The following is a 20029-nucleotide window of genomic DNA, read 5'->3' as shown; positions in this document are numbered from 1 at the left end:
CAGCATTTAGGTTTATTAGTTTAGCAGAGGACAACGTGAACAGCAATGTGACACTTGCACATCTTTAGACACAACATGGGGACTTTCCACTATACCAATGGTTATACTTCACAGAACTGTTTCCTTAAATTTTCTCAGGTACACCACCTTCTGTAACAGCATCCTTAAATCTCTTTTTCTGTGTAGCTCACTGTTGATATTTCTGAAAGACATTGCTGAACGTTGTTGAATCTAAATCACTGGCAGCGAGCTGAGAAGAAGATGCCAGGGGCCAAAACAAAATCAGACAGCAACATTGTCAAGCTTCATCTGTTACAAAGTTGCCCACAAATATTAGATGAGTGCCAGGATTTGTTCTTACCTTTAATGTTTGCATTCAACACATTGGTCACACATTTAAGAATGAACGTTTAACTATACTAATAATTGTAAAAAGCCACAACAAACCTACAACTTGAATGTGCCACAAGATTTTAGATGCCCAGAGCAGCTTTGGTTTAGGGATGCTGCCTGTCTCGTATGTGTTGCTAACGCGTCCTTTCCACCCTTTTCAGTTTAAATATGGCTCAGCATAAATATTACATGAACTGTGTTACAAAAGCAACAAAATGCAGAGAGAGGTGGTGATCAAAAATGAATAAAATGAGCAGATAACCTTTTCTCTTTTCTTTCTCTTTTTCCCTGTTTCTCAATCTGCTACTTTTTCCTTTTCTCTCTCCATCTCCCCTGTTCTTTGCAAAATGAATAAAAACAGCCGATAACCTTTCCTCATTCCTTTCCCCTTCCCCTTTAGCCCGTGGCTTGCTTTGTCTTCTATCTAAATTTATTCAAATGTATCACTCACCAAAATACCATATAAAGCACTGCCATTATTATCCCTCTGAACGGCTTCCAAAATAAATTCAGAACAAAGTCTGTTTTGTCCTCGTTGCTCTTCTCGCTGTCGTTTTGTTGTGCTGCTTGTATGTTACGGTCTAATTTGGGGTGTGCGAGTTGTCTGGATGCAAAGTCAAGGAAAATGTTTGTGATGATAAATACCTTATATTGTAAGAATGGATGTTATGTAACTTTGTGCGGTAGGATTTAAACTTACCCTGATTCATTTATTTCCTTCCTCCTCTCTCTTGCTCTCATCTGTCCTTTATTATTTCCTTAGTAATCTTCTGTCCAACCCATATGTGTGTGATTGTCACTTGGCCTGGCTGGGTCAATGGCTAAAGAAGACCAGGGTGGTGAGTGGAAATCCCCGCTGTCAGAAGCCAGCCTTCCTGAAGGAGATTCCTATCCAGGATGTGGCTACCCCAGACTTTACATGTGATGGTGAGACTTTCTATTTTCCATTCTTTGCCAATAAGCCAAGTATTTGTTTTTGTTTTAGTTAAGTAGAATTAAAACCACAGTTCTTGGTGTTTGGTTTGGTCGGCCACACAGGATGTTACAACTGATACACCAAACTGTGTGCAAAACAAAAAGGTCACAGCCTTAAACCTGAAATAAATGACATGTGTCAGTCAGCGGCTGTGTGTCCTGTGCAGATAAAAGGATGAGTGAAGCAACTGAAAGGTGAACTGAATGTGTCCTTGAATCGTACTAATAATAACTGAGGGGCTTCCTGACTTTCAAAACCCTACATAGGAAAATTGTTTATTCAGTAATAATGTCAAATATGTATTTGGGCGAGGAAAATAACAATAAAACACTTGTGTGTTGTGTAATGAGTCGTCCAATTTGTAGCGCTGTTCAAATCTTAACTTTAAATTTAATCCACTAAAAACAAAAAGTGAGAACACAGATGATCACATATACGTGGCACTTAATTAGCACTACATTCAAGGATTGTCCACAGCGTATCAACTGATGTCTGACCTCACTCCCCCTCGAGTCCTAATCACAGCACAGACTAAGCCTACTGCTACCAAAACGCATTGTTCTTTGCATCTATATTCACATCACAAAATCCTCAGATATGCACAAACCTTCTGGTTTGGATGGGAATAGATTTGGTTATAACATCAGTGATCCAGATTTAACAAAATTACCAGATACTCTGTCATTTCATGCCTTCGGTCTCACTTCAGTAGGGTATTGTGAGGACAGAACGATCAGTAACCACTGGCATACAGCAGCCTCAGATGACATCAGCTTGTGGTTGCTACAGTGACGTTGTTGTTACCACGACGATGCCTGCCTATAGCAACTTAGGCTGTCGGCTTGGCCGCCAACTTTGACGCCATATACAAAATGTGGTTTGGCTCTCGCGTTTATTACATTTGTCTTTATTTTCCCTTCTTTGCTTTCTGTGTAGCTTTTACACTTTAAACTTTTTTCGATCGCCCTTTTGCTCTCTATCTGGTAGTGCCTCTCTGTCCCTCCTCAGTTTTTTTTTTAAATTCATTACACTTTTCTAATTTCCTGTAGCTGTGCTGCAGCCATTTACTGAAAATGAGTTTGGAAAGTCGTTAGCTGGATTGGTTCAAGTAAGGAAACTCTAAGATGTTATCAGATCTTGATATTCATTGTTGCATCTTGCACACACACACACGCACGGACGCACACACACACACACACACACACACACACACACACACACACAAAGCTACATCAACATTCACTGAGCTGCACAAACATGAATTCATGTCCTCGTATCCTTGCAATTGTCAAAATGTATCTCAATTCATTCTAAAGTGGCAGCTCTACTAGAACTCGTTCATGCAAAATGGTAATTAACTGTTAAAATGTAGAATTTGATTAAATGACATCTCTTTATTGCATTTTAGGTTGAGATAGTCAAAATCTTGGATCTAGATCATTACCAGCTTCAAGTGAGTTGTTCTTTGGCTCAAGGCCAATCAGCTCACAGAGGTTTGAAGGCATCCTCCCTGCCTGCCAGGTGTCCGTACTATTAAGCATAACCTCTTGGTGATGCTAAAACGTTACACTTGAAAGTGTAATTCTCAAAGCGGTTCACAGAAGACCAGAAACAAAGGGGCACGCATACTTACACACGAGCACGCCGTGAACCAAGGTCCCATGTCCAGTCTATTTATAGTTGAGTAAAATGGCTGTTAAGGTGTCCAGAGGGAGCCGGGGGAAAGGTAAAGTTAATTGAATTTGTGAGAAGATATTTAGCGCACATTTAGATGTTAGTTCAATCAGCCAACTGTAGAGTGAGTCAGCCCACGGCTACACCTCCCCGTGGACTCACAAGGTACACACATCAGATTAGACACGCAGATACACATGCATGCACTGCTCTACTCACTGGCACGTAAGCGCCCATTTACTTGACATTTAGACATTAGCGCAATTAGAACACTACAAAGTGAATGGGAAAATGGCCATAGGACAGGGGGAGGCAGCTATTTAGGAAACTAAATGTGCAGCAAAATCAGGATGTAGATGCACAAGCATTTAAATCAGCATTGAATTCATTCAATCAGCAGCAAACTGTACATGCGTGTAAACTAGGCCTTTCTTTTTACTGTTCCTACTGCTCTCTCCAGTACTCAAGCACACACACATATTGAGATTGCAAGTTGTGTTGTGATTGGCTTTATGTCCGCTCCTCATTATCCTTTATTATGGTTTTAACTCGGCTTGTTTTACATTTGGGACCACAGTTCAACTATTTACATACTGCTTTGCTAGATAAAAGCTGTGAGCTTTACATGCCAGTCAAGGAAATGGGAGCATTTCAAGCCAAGAACAACACTCTGCTCTAGTTTCTGACCTTCCTTATCGCTTAATGGTAAAATTATTACAATCACTCAGATGTTTTTTTGTCCCTACTGTGTGTTATTGTGCCTGTGTGTGGAATGTTCGGAACTTAAACCTTACAACGTTTTGTGCTAAATACTTTGACAGCAAGGCTAAAAAGTGCCTCAAGAAATTTTGGGAAGTAACAAAATTCTTGAAGCTAAAAGAAAATGTAATTAAAAGGATTAAAAATTTAATGTGTGACTTTTTGCAGAAATAAAAATATAAAATTTTAATTGGAGAATATTCACATGCAAGTTAGTTAAAACTGACTATAGAGGTTTCAGCTTTCATTTTATTGCTGCAACTGCCTGTCATCCTTTCAACCCCCAAAACATCTGCTCAGTTTTGGGTTTTTTTGGTTTGTTGGTTTCCTGAATCATCTGAGGATTTTTAAAATCTCTGTGCCCCAGCTGCATGTGCTGAGCCATATGTTGAAATACATCCATATAGCTTTTAGCAATATCTGGTCTGAGTACTTCTAAAAAGCGCTGAGTTGATTTGAGCAAGTGTCTTACTTATTGTTCAAGCTGTATCTCTATCTGTCCCTTTTTCTCTCTTAGCTCTTTCTCTCTCCCTGTTTTGTCTTAACTTTTTTTCGAAAGCTGTTTTTTTCCTCCCTTTTCCTCTCTTTGTTGTTTTTTCTCTGCACCTCTATTTATCCATCTATCTCCTCCTCCTCCTCCTCCTCATGCTAATATCCTACTCTCTCTACTCCCCTCTCTCCAGGTGCTGAGGATAATGGTTGCCTTCCTGCGTCTGGTTGTCCTGACGTCTGCACGTGCTCAGACGGCGTGGTGCGATGCAGCAACAGAGGGCTGCACTCTCTGCCCAAGGGCATTCCCAAGGACACCACTGAGCTGTGAGACAGGCTTGCTTGCACTGTAACACACACACACATGCATACACAAGCTTCACTACATGAATGTGCATACTCAAACATTCAGAAACAGACATCAATTATAGCATGCATATACAGTCACAGAAAAAATTGTATGCCGTCAAATAGCATGCAAAAGTTCTATAAACACATATAGTCCCACTTTGCTGCAGTGCATTAGTGATGCTGCAGTTTGCTCTCCTGCTTCAGAAACTAGCATAGCAATTAGTGAATTACGCACATGCTCCTGCTTTCTTTCTTTTTGTGTCTTTAGGATTTTAGGTATACAGTAGACGTACTTGTGCTTGTATATAATTACATGCTGATGTTACAAATCTATGAAGCAACCCAGTTATTAAATCAAACTACCACTACACAGTAGGATCTTATATAGTTGAGAGGTATTATCATGATACCATCTTAAAAATTGCTTTATAACTAGTTTTAATGCTACAGTGTCAATTGCTTCAATACACATTTTTCTCTCATATCAAATTTCACCAGAGCAGTGACTATTTTTCATGCTGTTTCCTATAATAATTAGGTGAAATCAGAGTCATTAACCTCAATAAAATGTCCATTTAAAAAAATAAATAATCTTTTGTAGAAATAATGTAAAAAATATGAATAATTGTTTGTTTGCTTTATGATTAAATTGGTGCTTCAAGAGAATTGCTCTATATCTTTCATTAATTTCAAGCTATCAGGAATCCTTGTAATAAAGAGACATTCTTAATCATCAAAGATAAAACAAGGCTTAATGTTAATTATGATTAGGAAATTTAAAAAGAAGTAGGAACAAAGTAATGGTGAATTATTGCACACACGTACATGCTCACGCACAACCACAGAGGAACCCCTCTAGCTGTGAAATAGGCCTGCTCCACAGGGTCAATAGCAGTGATTAGGTATTGATCAGGCTGAAGAAGACACTCCATCATACTGTCCACATGACCTACTTATGACCTGAGAGAGACAAACAGAGACCAATGCATCATAAAATATGTGTATGCTTGTGTGTATACCTTTATTTTGTTTCTCACAATATTAGAAAGCAAGAAAGAAACGCCCGAATGTGAAAATTCTCTGTATGTCTAACACAGAACTTTGCTCATATAACATAATGTAACAGTTCCCCCTTTTTCTTCCCTTTAAACATAGTAAAAACACAGACATCATTAAGATGCAATCATAAAGCTCAGCAACCCAACACTATAACAGCATCACAGTCATTTAAATTTGACCATCTCCCCGTTCAAAGCACTACCCCACGTAAGCACTGCACCCCTTCTAGAGTGGCTGCTGCCTTTTTAATTCACTATGTGGAATTCCCCTTCTGATCACCTGCATTTGTGTCCTCCTCCAGGAAAGAGAAGTACACGTGAAGGTGTTCTAATGAACACGGATGCTATTAAATAAAGAATCTTTTAGTGTGGCCAAAAATTCCCTTTTTTATTTGCTACGTACCGGCACATGTTGGCTAATGTTCTCTCTCTAATAACACCCCAGGACATTACAGTACACGTCTTGACAGACTAGCCCTGGGAGACAAAAAACAAAACAAAAACAGATCATAAACACACACACAAAAAAAAACTGTCAAGCTCTCGACCTGATGTGGCAACTTCTGGCTTGGTTGTTGCAGATCCTCCCATTGAGAACTCTATTTATTTCTCTCAGTCTACATGAAGATTGGGTCAGTTTGACACAGATGCTAATGTGTGCTGTCTGTAGAAGCTTGTGGTCCATAGGGAAATCGCAAACATACATGTGCAAATGATCTGAAAGGAATGTCTGTGGAGTGGCCCAGAAGTGCACAGCCACACAACCTTGAACGTGTGATGTCCATTCATCCATTTCCTTAATTGCTTGTTCAATTCAGGGTCACGGAGACTTTGACAAAGACAGACAACCATTCATACTCACATTTACACCTACAGCCAGTCACCAAATAACCTAATGGGAGATAAATGGGAGGTGGTCAGTTTTAAATGAGTTCTTTTGTTTTCTTCACAGTCAAAGCTAGTGGATGCAAGAAGCTCCATTCCTGTTATGCTGGTTGTTATGCATCTCATTCATTCACTCTTCTTACCAACAGCACAAACTTATACCCTTCTCTTCTTGTCTGCTTTCTGTATCATTCCACACTGCTGATGAGACACAAGTTACTAATCCAAAACTTTTACTTGCTCCCTTGGCATCAATTCACCCCTCCACATGGCTGTATTTGTGTATGTAATAAATACTATATTAAGTATGCATTTTTTTTCTTGCAGTTACTTGGAGGGTAATATGCTGACATCTGTGCCCAAGGAGCTGGCAAACCTGAAACAGCTGTCGCTGGTGTATGTACCTCTCACATAACCTTGAACAGAATGCACATATGCCACATCATTTTCCAGTTTACGAAACCAATATGGATGCATGCAGTATGTGTTTGTATGGGTCCCTCATGTAAGTTTCTGTCGACACAGGGACCTGAGCAACAACAGCATCAGTGCTTTGGCCCCATACACCTTTAACAACATGACTCAACTAGCCACACTGTAAGTTACCATGGCAACATATGTACCTATTGATGCATGCACCTGTACATGTGTACAGGTGCATGCACATGTACATATAATTTTTTTTTCTTTCCATACTTTTGTCTTCCTCCTAATTTCTCTTCGTCCTTGTTTTCATTTTCCAGTCTCTCGTTTAAGGTTTATCGCTTCTTCACCCCCCCCCCCCCCCCACCCCACACCCCCATCCACTCATCTCAGCCTCCTCTTGTATCTTCTTTTTCCTTTATTTCTATTCTAACATACACATATAATATGTTCTTTTTTGCCCCAATGCATTTTTCATATTTAAAATATTTTCCTTTTTAAAATGTTAAAATTTATCCTGTTGAAATGTTGGCTCTTCTTCCTGCTTTTATCCCATCTCCCTCTGTTTTTTTCTATTTATTTATTTTTTTTTACCTCTGCAGGAATTTTCACAAAGTTACATAAATTATTCTTTTAATTTATGGAATTAACTTTAGTTTTGCCTTTCTTTTTAAGCAAAGAATCTATAAACACAATGGCTATATATCAACTTATATTTCATAAAGTCACATTGATTCACGCCTCCAAGCTACGTCCTGCAACTACAGATTTCTACTCTCTGCGCCTAGATAGCACCAGATACAAATCCTGTGCACAGCTCAATCACACCTAGGGAAGATTTGAAGGTAGCGGCAGAGAGGCGTGTTTCACTTTCCACATCAGATTTTCCAGGATTCATTATTCTTGGCTGTTGGGATCTTTTCTCAATGGGTCCAGGCCACTGGTGAAACAGAGAAGATGAGGATTAAGCTTCTTGACAGTCAGTAATTATCATTAGGCATTGCTTCATTGAGCATTATGCTGAGGAATAATCTTGGCTACTACCTTGGCTGCTATTTTCGTGAATATACATCTCAGATAGTGTCTGTTTATTACATTAGGATCATTATTAGCCACCATGATATTGTGTTCAAATAATAGTAGCATCCTTAAGGGACGCTTCATTATCTGTCATTTGTTGCCAAACTTAAATTTGGATTCATTAGCAGTTTTAAAAGAAATTACATTTAACTGTGGTGTGGGAGTTTGACTTTCCAGACTCTTCTTTGACCTTTGCCTCTGGCAGGTGTTTTTATCTTTAACTATTTTTTTCTAATGTATTTGAAATGTGCCCCTGGTGTTAATTTTCACTGTCTAGCCTTCAGTGGCAAAAGGTTCTGTACCAAGTTTTTATAAAAACCAAACCTACTGTGTCATCTCTTGAATAATCTTTTCATATTTTGAAAAAACAAACAAACAAAAAACCCCAAAAAGCCTCCTGATGTAGAGTTAAATCGTGTGACCTTGTTTGTGTCCTTTGTCTTACAGAATCCTCAGTTATAACCAGATTCGCTGCATCCCTGTCCATGCCTTCGATGGGCTCAAGTCACTTCGCCTGCTGTGAGTAGCGAGCTTCATCTTTAAGTGCCGCAGTGGATTCAATATTCAACACTCCCCCTTGCCTGTTATATTACAGAGTTAAATCAAAGTTTAATCACTCCCCTGATTTCAGGCTGAGTGCCATATTAAGACCCACTTGCAAAATGAGTCACAGTCCACCCAATCATCTGTTGTTTCAGGGTACTAAAATAAGATAAAAGTCACACTCTCCCATTTCTTTAATACTCCCTTTCTATCTGAATTCTTTGCCTCTCGCCATGCGCTTCTCCCTCTCGCTCTCCTCTATCTATCCTCTCCTCCTTTTCTCTCTCTTCCGCCCAATGTTGTGTTTGATGAATCGACCTTCAGCCTCTGTTTCTCTCAGTCATCCATTTGGCTGTCCACCCTCTGTCTCACAAACCCACATGCGTGCCTACACACAGTGTGCATGTGACTATTGCTGTCTGACCAGCTTGCCTCACACATATGGAACGAGCTGCACACACACAAAAATATGAATATACTATCCAATCTGTGTATGCGGTGCACACAAGTGTAAACATCTACATAACATACTTGTATAACAGCAAATCGTATTGATCCTTAAGTGTGGGGTTGCTTGAGTATCATAAATCAACATTTATTAGTGTCAGTTTTGCTGTGATACCTTAAGTTTATTAAGTAAGGATGACACTGGTGAATATTTTAAGCTTTCATCAGAGATAATGTTAAGCCCTATTCTCTGAATAAAGCCTATAAGAATCACTGAAGGTTGAAGCTGGTTATCCTCGAAAGCTTTGTTTAGTTATGTCAAGGCTCCTTGAAAACACCCGTTCACTATAGTGAGGTCTGAAGCTAAAGCTGTAAATGAAAAAAATCTCAGAATGTTTACGTAAAGGTCATTTTTTTATCGCCATTTAAAGGGTCAGTTTACTCAAATTACAACTTCTGACAATATGATAGTGATTAAAGTGTGATGTCAGAAAGCCAAGACAACAGCAGTCTTTCCAATAGTCTTTCCAGCAAAGTCTCACAACCACATCTGAATTCTGCAGGAGAAAAAGCCACAAAAAAGCCAAGAGAGGTGGCTTTTGTCGATGAAAAACTACACGGCCTCAACCAAGGCTGCTTTTCTGTTTTGCTTTGCTGAATAACTTTGGATTTCTGCGCGGCCCAAGTGGTCTTGCTGTGGTTAGAGTGGTAAAATGTTTTTTGTTTCATAATCTAAAATATTTAAACAATGGCAGTGTTGAGGTTCTTAATCTTGGTACAACTCTTGGCTCAAAATATACTTTCATTTTCATATGAGTTAGCTTTCAGTGGTGATTATTGTGAGCAAAACTTTAGCAAGAAAAAGAGTTTCACTGTCAGAGAATTCAGATTTGTTTTCAGCCATTTCTCTTTGTACTGGCGTTATCTCTTATGATGCTTTCACCTCCCAGAAGTTAGTGACCGCTTTTTTTTCTTCTTCTTCTTCTTTTTTTTTTGCTTTCTTGCTTTCATTTTACTTGATGTTACCGTCGGGACTGATCCCTCTCTGCCCCCGCATAGCAACTGGTTGCCAGGCAGTCATCACTGTCACTTCCTCATTACCCACAACCCCCCTTGGGCTAGTCATAGACGGGGGCTGTGAGACCACCATACATTGCTACACAAACGCACACAGAGATGCACATAAACATTTAAAGGCATTAAGCAGCGATAACACACACACACACGCACGCACACACACACAAAAATCAAGTACACATACATACACATGCACAGTTTTTCCAATACTGCTGGTTTGATAGCTGTCCCCTGCTACAGCCCTTCACTCTAATGGAATGTGAACTTCTATCCAGCAGGCAGCACACTCCAATGGATAGACACACAAAGGACACACACACGCACACTCTGAAGTCTCTAAGCCCTCAGAGACAAAAAGTTTCAGACACACATCTACAGACACGAACACATACATGCAAACCCAGTGGTACATAACAAAAATGCACACATCAACACTAATACGCTTCTCGACCTGCAGTTTTCTACTGTGACACACATGATCGCTCGCACACCACCGTCTGCGAGATGACCGTATGAGACAGTTTATATTCCATTCAGAGACCCGAACAAGCTTTATTGCACAACAATGAAAAAAGGCTTTCTGTTTATTTTGTGTTATTCTTTCATAAATATTTTATTTATTTTCCATTATAGAAGGGTATGATGGTGTGTCTGCTACTGAGGAACCACAAATAAATTTGAATAATTTAGCATGCAGCTATAAGGGTTAGACTGGTGTATTAGCTTGCTCCAAAGTGAGTATTAGGCAACTGGGCAGTCACTTTCATTTAGCTCTGATATGATGGATGTGACGCAATAGGTTTTCCTTGGATATAATCCTTTTTAACATTGGTCAATAGCCCCTTGCCAGCTATGGTTAAACCTTAGCTGCACATTTAAGATACAAATCTAATTATTAAACCACAAGGTTAAAACTAATAGCTGTGTATAGTGTATGCACACTCAGTGGGCACTATGTTCGGTACACCTTGTTTGGGTTTTGCTCAATTAGTAAGAGGAGCAAAGTGTGCCAAGAAATTAACCTCTACTATTACACCGTACTAGTTTATCTACTAGTCAAAAGGTCAGTGGTTTGATCCCTGGCTCCACAAATCTTCTTCTAATTCTAATGTTGTTGCCATGGTTTTGGCTGATGTTTGATGCTAAATATTTGATTTAACAGGTAGTTGTTGTACCTAACAAATTGTACAGTGAGCCAATTATCATATATAGTTAGAACTCTATGCAGAAATATTTAATCAAGAGTCATATGTAATGCATATGTTTGGATTTTTTTCATCCCACAGAGTTCATTGTACCCTACCCTACCTTTCAGTCAATGGACACAGTGAGGGTCTGTAGAATGTCAACGTCCTTTTGTCTCAAGGCACCAAAATAGGAAAATATAAGAGACCCCAGCAAAGGTCCTGAGGTTATCTACAGAGTTAGATCACCACGCCTCATAAAGGCTCTCTACTGTGTATGACCTCTTGAAATTGTACCATATGAAGGGAGACCAACTAAAAACAAAAAGCATTTACTGAAGCAGTACTCACAAAATCATGTTGTGGTGCAAGTGGATAAGGACGTAACAGTGGACCGAGGTCAAAAGCTCTTTCACTTTTCCTCCCTTGCTACAAAAGAATGATTAAGAAACACAGAGTACCTAATTAAATTAATTAACTACAGAATAACAGTAACAGTAGGTCAAAATCTTCCTTTTTAAATGCGTAACAAGGTCGCTGGTATGATTAATATTTATATGCTCCTGTTTTGCTCTCTGCTTCTCTCCTCCAGGACTCTTCATGGTAATGACCTTTCAACTATTCCGGAGGGAGCTTTCAACCACCTCAGCTCTCTTTCCCACCTGTAAGTACAGCTTTGGTCTGTACTGCATCTGCACTTCTACATATGTGTATCCACAGAGTAAATGTGTATTGGTTTATGCTTTTAACTTTGTTTAGGGCTCTTGGTGCCAATCCATTGTACTGTAACTGTGATCTGCGCTGGCTCTCTCAGTGGGTCAAGGCTGGCTTTAAAGAGCCTGGTAAGAAATCACAGTCAATATGCTTGCATTTGTTCAACCAAAAACGTGTGTTCACCAACATCTAATGCTGCATATAAGAAAAATACTGAATATCTTTTGACTTAAAATTGGTATTTAAGGCATTGCTCGCTGTACTGGACCTCCTGACATGGCTGACAGACTGCTGCTCACCACACCATTAAACAGATTTCAGTGCAAAGGTAAGTACACATATTTTCATAGTACTAAGTGCAATATATTGTTTTACCACTCATGTAATCCCTGGATTTAGACTAGATTGGGCTGTTATTATATTTACAGACTCAAGTGTGTTTATTTCATTGTAGCTTTTGTTTGCAGTTTACTTTCTTCCCATTAAAACTACTGAGTTTTAGTTTTAGGCCATTTGGGAGAAAACATTATGACTTTAGCCTTGCCTTAGATTGAGTTTCACAGCTTTAGATGAGAATGGCAGCTCATGGTCAAAAATCAACAAGCTTATATGAAATGCAGATTATTTGTTTAGTCTGCTGAGGCTGTTTTTTTTTTCCTGTTAGCTGGGTGGTAAGAGTAGTGGCTTAAAGCCCAAACATATTCGTTTGACTGATCCATTTTGAGTTGCCAGACACTCAAGCCTTTAGCCTGTTGGATCAGCTCAGCCGGTAATACATCATGCTATATTAGAGGATTGACCATAGATATAAATGTATAAAATAAATCCCCTCTACCTCTTGGCTGGATTCTGTAAACTCATATAGAATCAGCAGACCTCTAACATCACCTCATCAAGGGCTTCTCTGCTATCAGACCAGACGGGAAAGGGTCACAAAACGGCCGGAGGCTGAGCACCAAAAATCAAACCCACGTGCAGGAAACCCAAGGCGGAGGCAGAGTCAAGGGTTTAACAAAGGTTTATTAACTAACACCAAAATGACGTTCACGTTAGTACTTGATTTAAGGCTTGATATATGGGGCGTGAGGCTCTTGGCCAGGGGAGAGGGATAAGCAAGGGGACAGGTCCAAGAAAGCAACGGCAGCTGCTGGTGAATAGGTACGTATGTGCAGGTGAGAGATGGAAGCATTGAGGGAGAGGTGGTGCGGTCCAGGTGGGTTAGGTGGTGTGTGGCAGCTGTCCTGAGTGGTGAAGGTCCCGAGGTGGTGTAAGGACAGGGGGGCAGGCAGGTGAGGCAAGGAGATGAGTCCGAGAGCTGGCGGGTTAACCAGATTTCCAAGATGAGTGGTTCGGTGTGATGGAGTGTTCCTGGAGTAACTAGAACACGAGATTACAAGGTTAGTAGAGCACGTGAGATTCATGAACATGAGGCGTGAGGCGTGGTTACCAACATAGGGTAGTTGACAAACTGGCGAGGAAGCAGTGTCAGCAAGCAGCTTAAATCTCCAACCTGATTGCCTCAATCAGCTTCAGGTGAGGGAGGCTGTAGGCCCTGCCCATGGGTGGATACCAGGGAATTTTACAGCCACACAGCCAGACCATGACAAAAGGAACTGTGAAGCAGACTTCTTACACAGATAAAAGAAATATCATGAAAAGTGTAATCTGCTAAAAAGAATGAAGCTGCATTACATGACCATTGTTGACTATGTTTGTGAGTTTATAAAGTGGGCTGGGACTCCATGAGCAAACCTAGTGCTGCATAAAGATGCATCATGTCATGAACTAAAAATGATCCCATCTTACTCTACTTCTTGCCTCTACGTAGCTTGAGTTTGAGAGAGATCACACGTGTTCTTGTGCACATCTCTGACACTTTTCCTTCTTCTTTCTGCTTTCTCCCACGTCTGTTATCATTTGTAGGTCCAGTGGATATCAACCTGATGTCAAAGTGCGCCCCCTGCCTTTCAGCTCCCTGCCAAAATAATGGTACCTGTGTCTCCAATGCCGCAGGATCTTACCACTGCACCTGTCCGTATGGATTCAAGGTAAGAATATCAGCAGACAGAGACGCACTGAAGGTGGCGGTCAGACATAATATGTTTCGCTTCTAAAACTTGTTTTCTTGGTCCACATCTGAAACTATAATATAGCCACTAGAATATACATTTTCCTTTTTTGGTCAGTGTGTACTTTAATTTATAAGTTTGATTAAACTTGCACTCCATCATGGTCTCATAAAAATGTTATATTGATTTATTGCAGTCATAATGCTTGGTTGTTATCAGGCTTCCCATACTTGCTGGTGTTTTTGGAAGTATTTACAAAGTGATTTATCAAAAGTGAAAATTTTTTCAGTTGATATGGAGGCAGTCGAAATCAGTCCTTGAACCTCTGGTGCCGTGTTATTCCCGCGCCTACAGCCTTGTAACTGCGTACTATTTAGTGGTTCCTTTTTATTTCAACTCTTCTGAATTATAGAGTGCATCACGCAGCAAAATTTTCACTTTTTCTAGAAATAGTTGCTTTTTTGAAAGGTGTCCTAGATGACTAGCCAGGCTGCATAATCCTCTGGCATTAGGAGTATTATCAGGCTTAGCTCTGGCCTTGTATGCATAATGTATCTACTTGTCTATCAATAGAGAAATGAGGAGCGAAGCTGACTGCACTGTAGGTACTGAATGATCAAAAGATAAAGGGTGTAATAGCTGTCAATATTCATAGTTCGCATTAGAAAAGACATGCACATCTTCTACTCAGTGCAGTTTGCATAGGCGAGCATGTGCATATCAGTGGTGTCTTACTGCACATTGCAAAAAAAGAAAGTCATAAATAGTTGTTTATGACACTGATTTTAAATGTAGGGGTTGCTTTCATCCTGTAGCATGAACGGAGGATCCAAAGTAGAACTAATGGTGACTGAGACTGTACTCATTGTACTCATCGGCATACCCCTTATTTGCGTATCTGTATTTAGAGATCCTTGAGCTCCAGCTTCTAAAGAATAGACTGCATGCATATCTGTTTGTGCTTGTTTGCATGTATATGTGCACGTGAGTATCTGTGCAAGGACTTTAGGTTTTACAAGAACACATGCTGCATAACCTTTGCACTTTTGCAGGAGAAAGCCTTGGTCTTGCTTTTAATTAACACATCATTTGCCAAGGTCACAGTGCGGGAAGGACTGCTGGAGTGTGCATGCCTGTGTATGTTTGTGTCTGTGTATGTACATGTCTATGTGTATGTTTTTCTTACTGGCATCCACTGGGACAACATTAATTAAAATGTGTGAAGACTCAAAGAAGCAACTAGGAACATGAGGAGTGAGAATAAGAAGGGAAGACATGAGGAATAAACAACAATTAAGTACAGAAGATGGGATGATAGAGGTGTGAGTTAAAGAAAGGAACAAGAAATGTCATAGGTAAGGTGTTGTGGGAGAAATGGAGAGAACACATAGTATAAAGGAACAGTGAGAAATATGTTGAGAAATGAATGAAGGAGGCTGTGAACACAACATGAAGTTCTAAAGTAAAGAATAAAATAGAAAAGGAAATAAAAAGATGGGTTTAGATTAAAAACAAAAATAAAGCGCTTTGATCAGAACAAGTGGGTATATTGGCTGACAGAGGTTTTAGGACTCTGATGAATGAAACTTCTTACCAGGAAAAGTAATGAATCAAAGAAGTAGACATGTTTTATGAATATGTCCACTACATTTGTGGTTTGTTTTTTTTACTACACCTTAAAAATATGTTGTCCTTAAAAAGAAAAACTACAAGAGCACAACATAAATAGTAAAAAGAACTTTATCAGTGGAACTATATATTTAGATATAATGTATATATAAATATATACACATATATATAGTTACATACATTTGTCTTTTCCCAAGTGGTCAATTTAAATACATTTAAATAAAATTAAGAACACTTAACTGTAATGTGCCGGACAGTAAAATTATGTCACTAGTGAAGAAGTTTGATGACAGCTTCACTTATTCCAGTAGTAACAGAAGACACAATATTCAGTTATTAACTGCTTTGCCATGTCTTGTCCTCTCCTTTAGGGTCAAGACTGTGAAATACCAATCAATGCCTGCATTAGCTTTCCTTGTTCTAATGGAGGAACCTGCCACATTCATCCTGGCCATGAAGACCACTTCAGGTACAACGGTGTTTGTTATTAAGTGTTATGCTATGTGGAAGTTTTGTCAGTGGTACCAGTTGTTAGTCTCAAAATTACGACTGGGTTCTGGGGTCTGCTGGCTGACGAACTTGCAGACAAGGGGGTATCTTTTATACCGCCACTGTAAACTATTTGCAACCAAATTGTAAGGAGGTGCAGCACCAATTTCCCCTTGTGACTGTCGTCAACCTCGAGCAACCACTAATGAACCACTAGGAGAATACACTAGGAGAATGCAGAGTTTATCTGCATTTAAGTAAGATTTAATTAAGACAGCTTTAGTACTTTGACTACACCAGTTTTGCTTTCAAACCCTTGTGTAGCTGGCAGGTTTTGCACTAAAAATCAATGAGGCTATGGAAGAATTTGGTGTTAAACCAGGGATGGTTTTGAAAATGTGTTTTTTCATGTTTGACCAAGACACTGACGCCACTTTTGATACTTTAGATTCTATCCAGTTGTACTGTGTCTCTCACCCCATGACCCTACGACCCTAAATTGTATGAATAGTTAAGAAAATGGAGGAATGGATAATTCAAGGAGGTTATCCATTATTTATCTGATCCTTATATTCATGTTTTCACTTTCTCAAAGCATGCTGAACATGCTACTTCATTTTCAGGAACCTTCCTATTTTACATTCATACGCTTTCATACACTCAACAAAAATATAAACGCAACACCTTTGTTACTGCTCCCATTCCCCATGGGATGGACGTAGAGACCTAAAATTCATTCCAGATACACAATATAACCATCCCTCCCAAACAGTGGTCACAAATCAGTCCAAATGTGTGGTAGTGGGCACATCTGCTATATTGAGATAATCCATCCCACCTCACAGGTGTGCCACATCAGGATGCTGATCTGACATCATGAGTAGTGCACAGGTGTACCTCAGACTGCCCACAACAAAAGGCCACCCTGTAATGTGCAGTTTTTTGCGCTATTGGGGGTCTGGGGACCCAGAACCGGTCAGTATCTGGTGTGACCACCATTTGCCTCATGCAGTGCAACACATCGTCGCATGGAGTCTATCAGATTGTCAATTGTGGCCTGTGGAATGTTGGTCCACTCCACTTCAATGGCTGTGCGAGGTTGTTGGATATTCGTGGGAACTGGTACACGCTGTCGTATACGCCGGTCAAGCACATCCCGAACATGCTCAATGGGTGACATGTCCGGTGAGTATGCTGGCCATGCAAGAACTGGGACATTCTCAGCTGCCATCTGCCCTGAACAATGTGAACCATGATTCATCCGTGAAGCGCACACCTCTCCAACGTGCCAGACGCCATCGAATGTGAGCATTTGCCCACACAAGTCTGTTACGGCGACGAGCTGGAGTCAGGTCAAGACCCCGATGAGGACGACGGGCATGCAGTTGAGCGTCCCTGAGACGGTTTCTGACAGTTTGTGCAGAAATTGTTTGGTTGTGCAAACCAATTGTTCCAGCAGCTGTCTGGGTGGCTGGTCTCAGACGATCTTGGAGGTGAACCTGCTGGATGTGGAGGTCCTGGGCTGGTGTGGTTACACGAGGTCTGCGGTTGTGAGGCCGGTTGGATGTGCTGCCATATTCTCGGAAACGCCTGTGGAGACGGCTTATGGTTGAGAAATGAACATTCAATGCACGGGCGACAGATCTGGTTGACATTCCTGCTGTCAGCATGCCAATTGCACGCTCCCTCATTGCTTGTGGCATCTGTGGCATTTTGCTGTGAGACAAAACTGCACATTCCAGGGTGGCCTTTTGTTGTGGGCAGTCTGAGGTACACCTGTGCACTACTCATGATGTCAGATCAGCATCCTGATGTGGCACACCTGTGAGGTGGGATGGATTATCTCAATATAGCAGATGTGCCCACTACCACACATTTGGACTGATTTGTGACCACTGTTTGGGAGGGATGGTTATATTGTGTATCTGGAATGAATTTTAGGTCTCTACGTCCATCCCATGGGGAATGGGAGCAGTAACAAAGGTGTTGCGTTTATATTTTTGTTGAGTGTATATTTAGACTCAGGAGCTGCCCAACACAATCATAGTGTGTGAATCCTAGCTGCAGTGCAACTCCAGTGGTCAAGAGCCTTTCAGTGGCAGTGCTTTAGGGAAAATAACATTGTGCATCACCCATTCACTTCCCCACCCATCTTTTCCCAACACATTCAGAATTGCAACCTGTTTTTGCACATGCGGTGCAGCTGAGGTGCAGGTTAGGTGAGAACGCAAATGTGTAATGTCAAAGGGTTTTTAACCTACTAACTCTCTAGTAGAAAGTCTGTGTAATTTCTGATTACATGCATAGGAGAATAGCACAGGTAATTGTCCAGAGAATTCACAGCAAGCAAATGTGTATTAGCTGTGCTGCCTTCTGCACCCTCAGTTCAAGCAGCATAAGCCTAAACCAAACAGAGTACTTCCAGCAGTGAGAAACAGATCATAAAGAAGGGTGTCTGTTGCCATCATTGTGTGTATGTGACCACATGATTTCCTCTGGGATTAATTACTATTCTGACTTTGATTCTGATAATATAGGGTATTATCCTCACCTGATCTTCTTGGGTTTTTTTTTTTGAATATGCGATCGCATCTCTGCCAACTAGTATGTTCAACAGGCTGTTATCACGTCATTTAGTGGTTGTTGTTATGCTAGGAAAACATAGATGATGAGTTTTTCAACATATGAAGTAAATTAAGTTTTTACCCAGGAGACTAGACTTTTACTAAGCCAAACAACTGCTTGCTGATTGGTTTAGTTTACATACCAAATAACTGCTTGGTTAGTGTTAGGAAAGAAATATGGTTACTTTTTTGGTTGAAAGGTATTGCATGTTAGAAAGCTGTACTTGCTAACGTACCAGAGTAGAGAGTCCAGTGGACGTTTTACTTGACCCAAAGATGCCCTATATAATCTCTCTACCTCTAGCAATAATTAGATAAATGATAATACACCTTCTGACCCACAGATGGCTACAAGAGGGCACCTGCTAGACATATCTAACTGCAGTGGATAATGTTCATTTAATGGGTGGATAACACTCAAAGCAGATGTTTTACTCCTGGACTTTTGCACGCAACTTGAAATATTGAAAGTTACATTGCAGAATTGTTTAAGCATACTAAATTGCTACGACCTAAAACATTGAGAACTGCTTCCTTAAGCCTTCCATGTCCCCTATAATCTTAATCCTATTTGGACTAAAAAACTAAGGCCAGAGTTACTTTGTGCTGAAAATTATGGCACAAGCCGCAGACCAAAAGTAATCAAACGGCCAACAATTGTTTAGAAATGGGACTAATTAAAAACAGACCCTTTGCGGTATGACTTTTTAATGTGGTTCATTTTAAGCAAAACGGCCCTTTCACCATTAAATTGAATCAAACCGCATCAAATACACTATATTTCACTTAAGAAGTCTTTGAGACTTGCTAGTTGGATTTGTTATATTTTAGAATATAAATTCAATTTTCCTGCTTAATAACCGCCCATGGTAGAACAAATGCAATCTGTGTGTGTCTGAGAATCCTCGACCGTGCCTGCCCGGGTAATCAGTGCCGCTCCAAAACGTCACCCTTTGTCCAAGTCTTGTGACAAACAGCGGCTGTAATTGCAACAATTGTCATATATCTTTCTACCAGATTTGTCTCCTTCTCAACCCCAGTAACAAGGCCTTTGCCCTTTGAAAAGCTCTGATATGCTTCTGGCCTTTAAAGGCTTGTGTGGTAATGCTATTAGGGGTTTACCCTTTTCAGATGATTCCTTAATGGTAAAGAAACACAGGTAGAT

At 40.2% G+C, this 20029-nt stretch overlaps 1 protein-coding gene across 1 annotated transcript in view; it reads left to right on the top strand.

The window, feature by feature from the left end:
• slit3 (slit homolog 3 (Drosophila)) overlaps positions 1 to 20029 on the top strand; it is a 246885-nt gene that overhangs the window by 205925 nt on the left and 20931 nt on the right. The window contains exons 19-28 of the mRNA XM_085415211.1: positions 1157 to 1320; positions 4486 to 4618; positions 6913 to 6981; positions 7111 to 7182; positions 8536 to 8607; positions 11932 to 12003; positions 12099 to 12181; positions 12301 to 12381; positions 13977 to 14101; positions 16123 to 16220. Coding sequence (XP_085271337.1) covers positions 1157 to 1320; positions 4486 to 4618; positions 6913 to 6981; positions 7111 to 7182; positions 8536 to 8607; positions 11932 to 12003; positions 12099 to 12181; positions 12301 to 12381; positions 13977 to 14101; positions 16123 to 16220 — 969 coding nt within the window. The remainder of the gene's footprint in view (positions 1 to 1156; positions 1321 to 4485; positions 4619 to 6912; positions 6982 to 7110; positions 7183 to 8535; positions 8608 to 11931; positions 12004 to 12098; positions 12182 to 12300; positions 12382 to 13976; positions 14102 to 16122; positions 16221 to 20029) is intronic.

The sequence above is a fragment of the Rhamphochromis longiceps genome, linkage group LG2 (assembly GCF_057381845.1).
Source record: "Rhamphochromis longiceps isolate RC_006_pf linkage group LG2, R_longiceps_female_GT1.1, whole genome shotgun sequence".
Lineage (NCBI taxonomy): Eukaryota > Metazoa > Chordata > Actinopteri > Cichliformes > Cichlidae > Rhamphochromis > Rhamphochromis longiceps.
The sequence above is the reverse complement of the archived record's forward strand: the minus strand, read 5'-3'. Positions and strand labels throughout refer to the sequence as shown.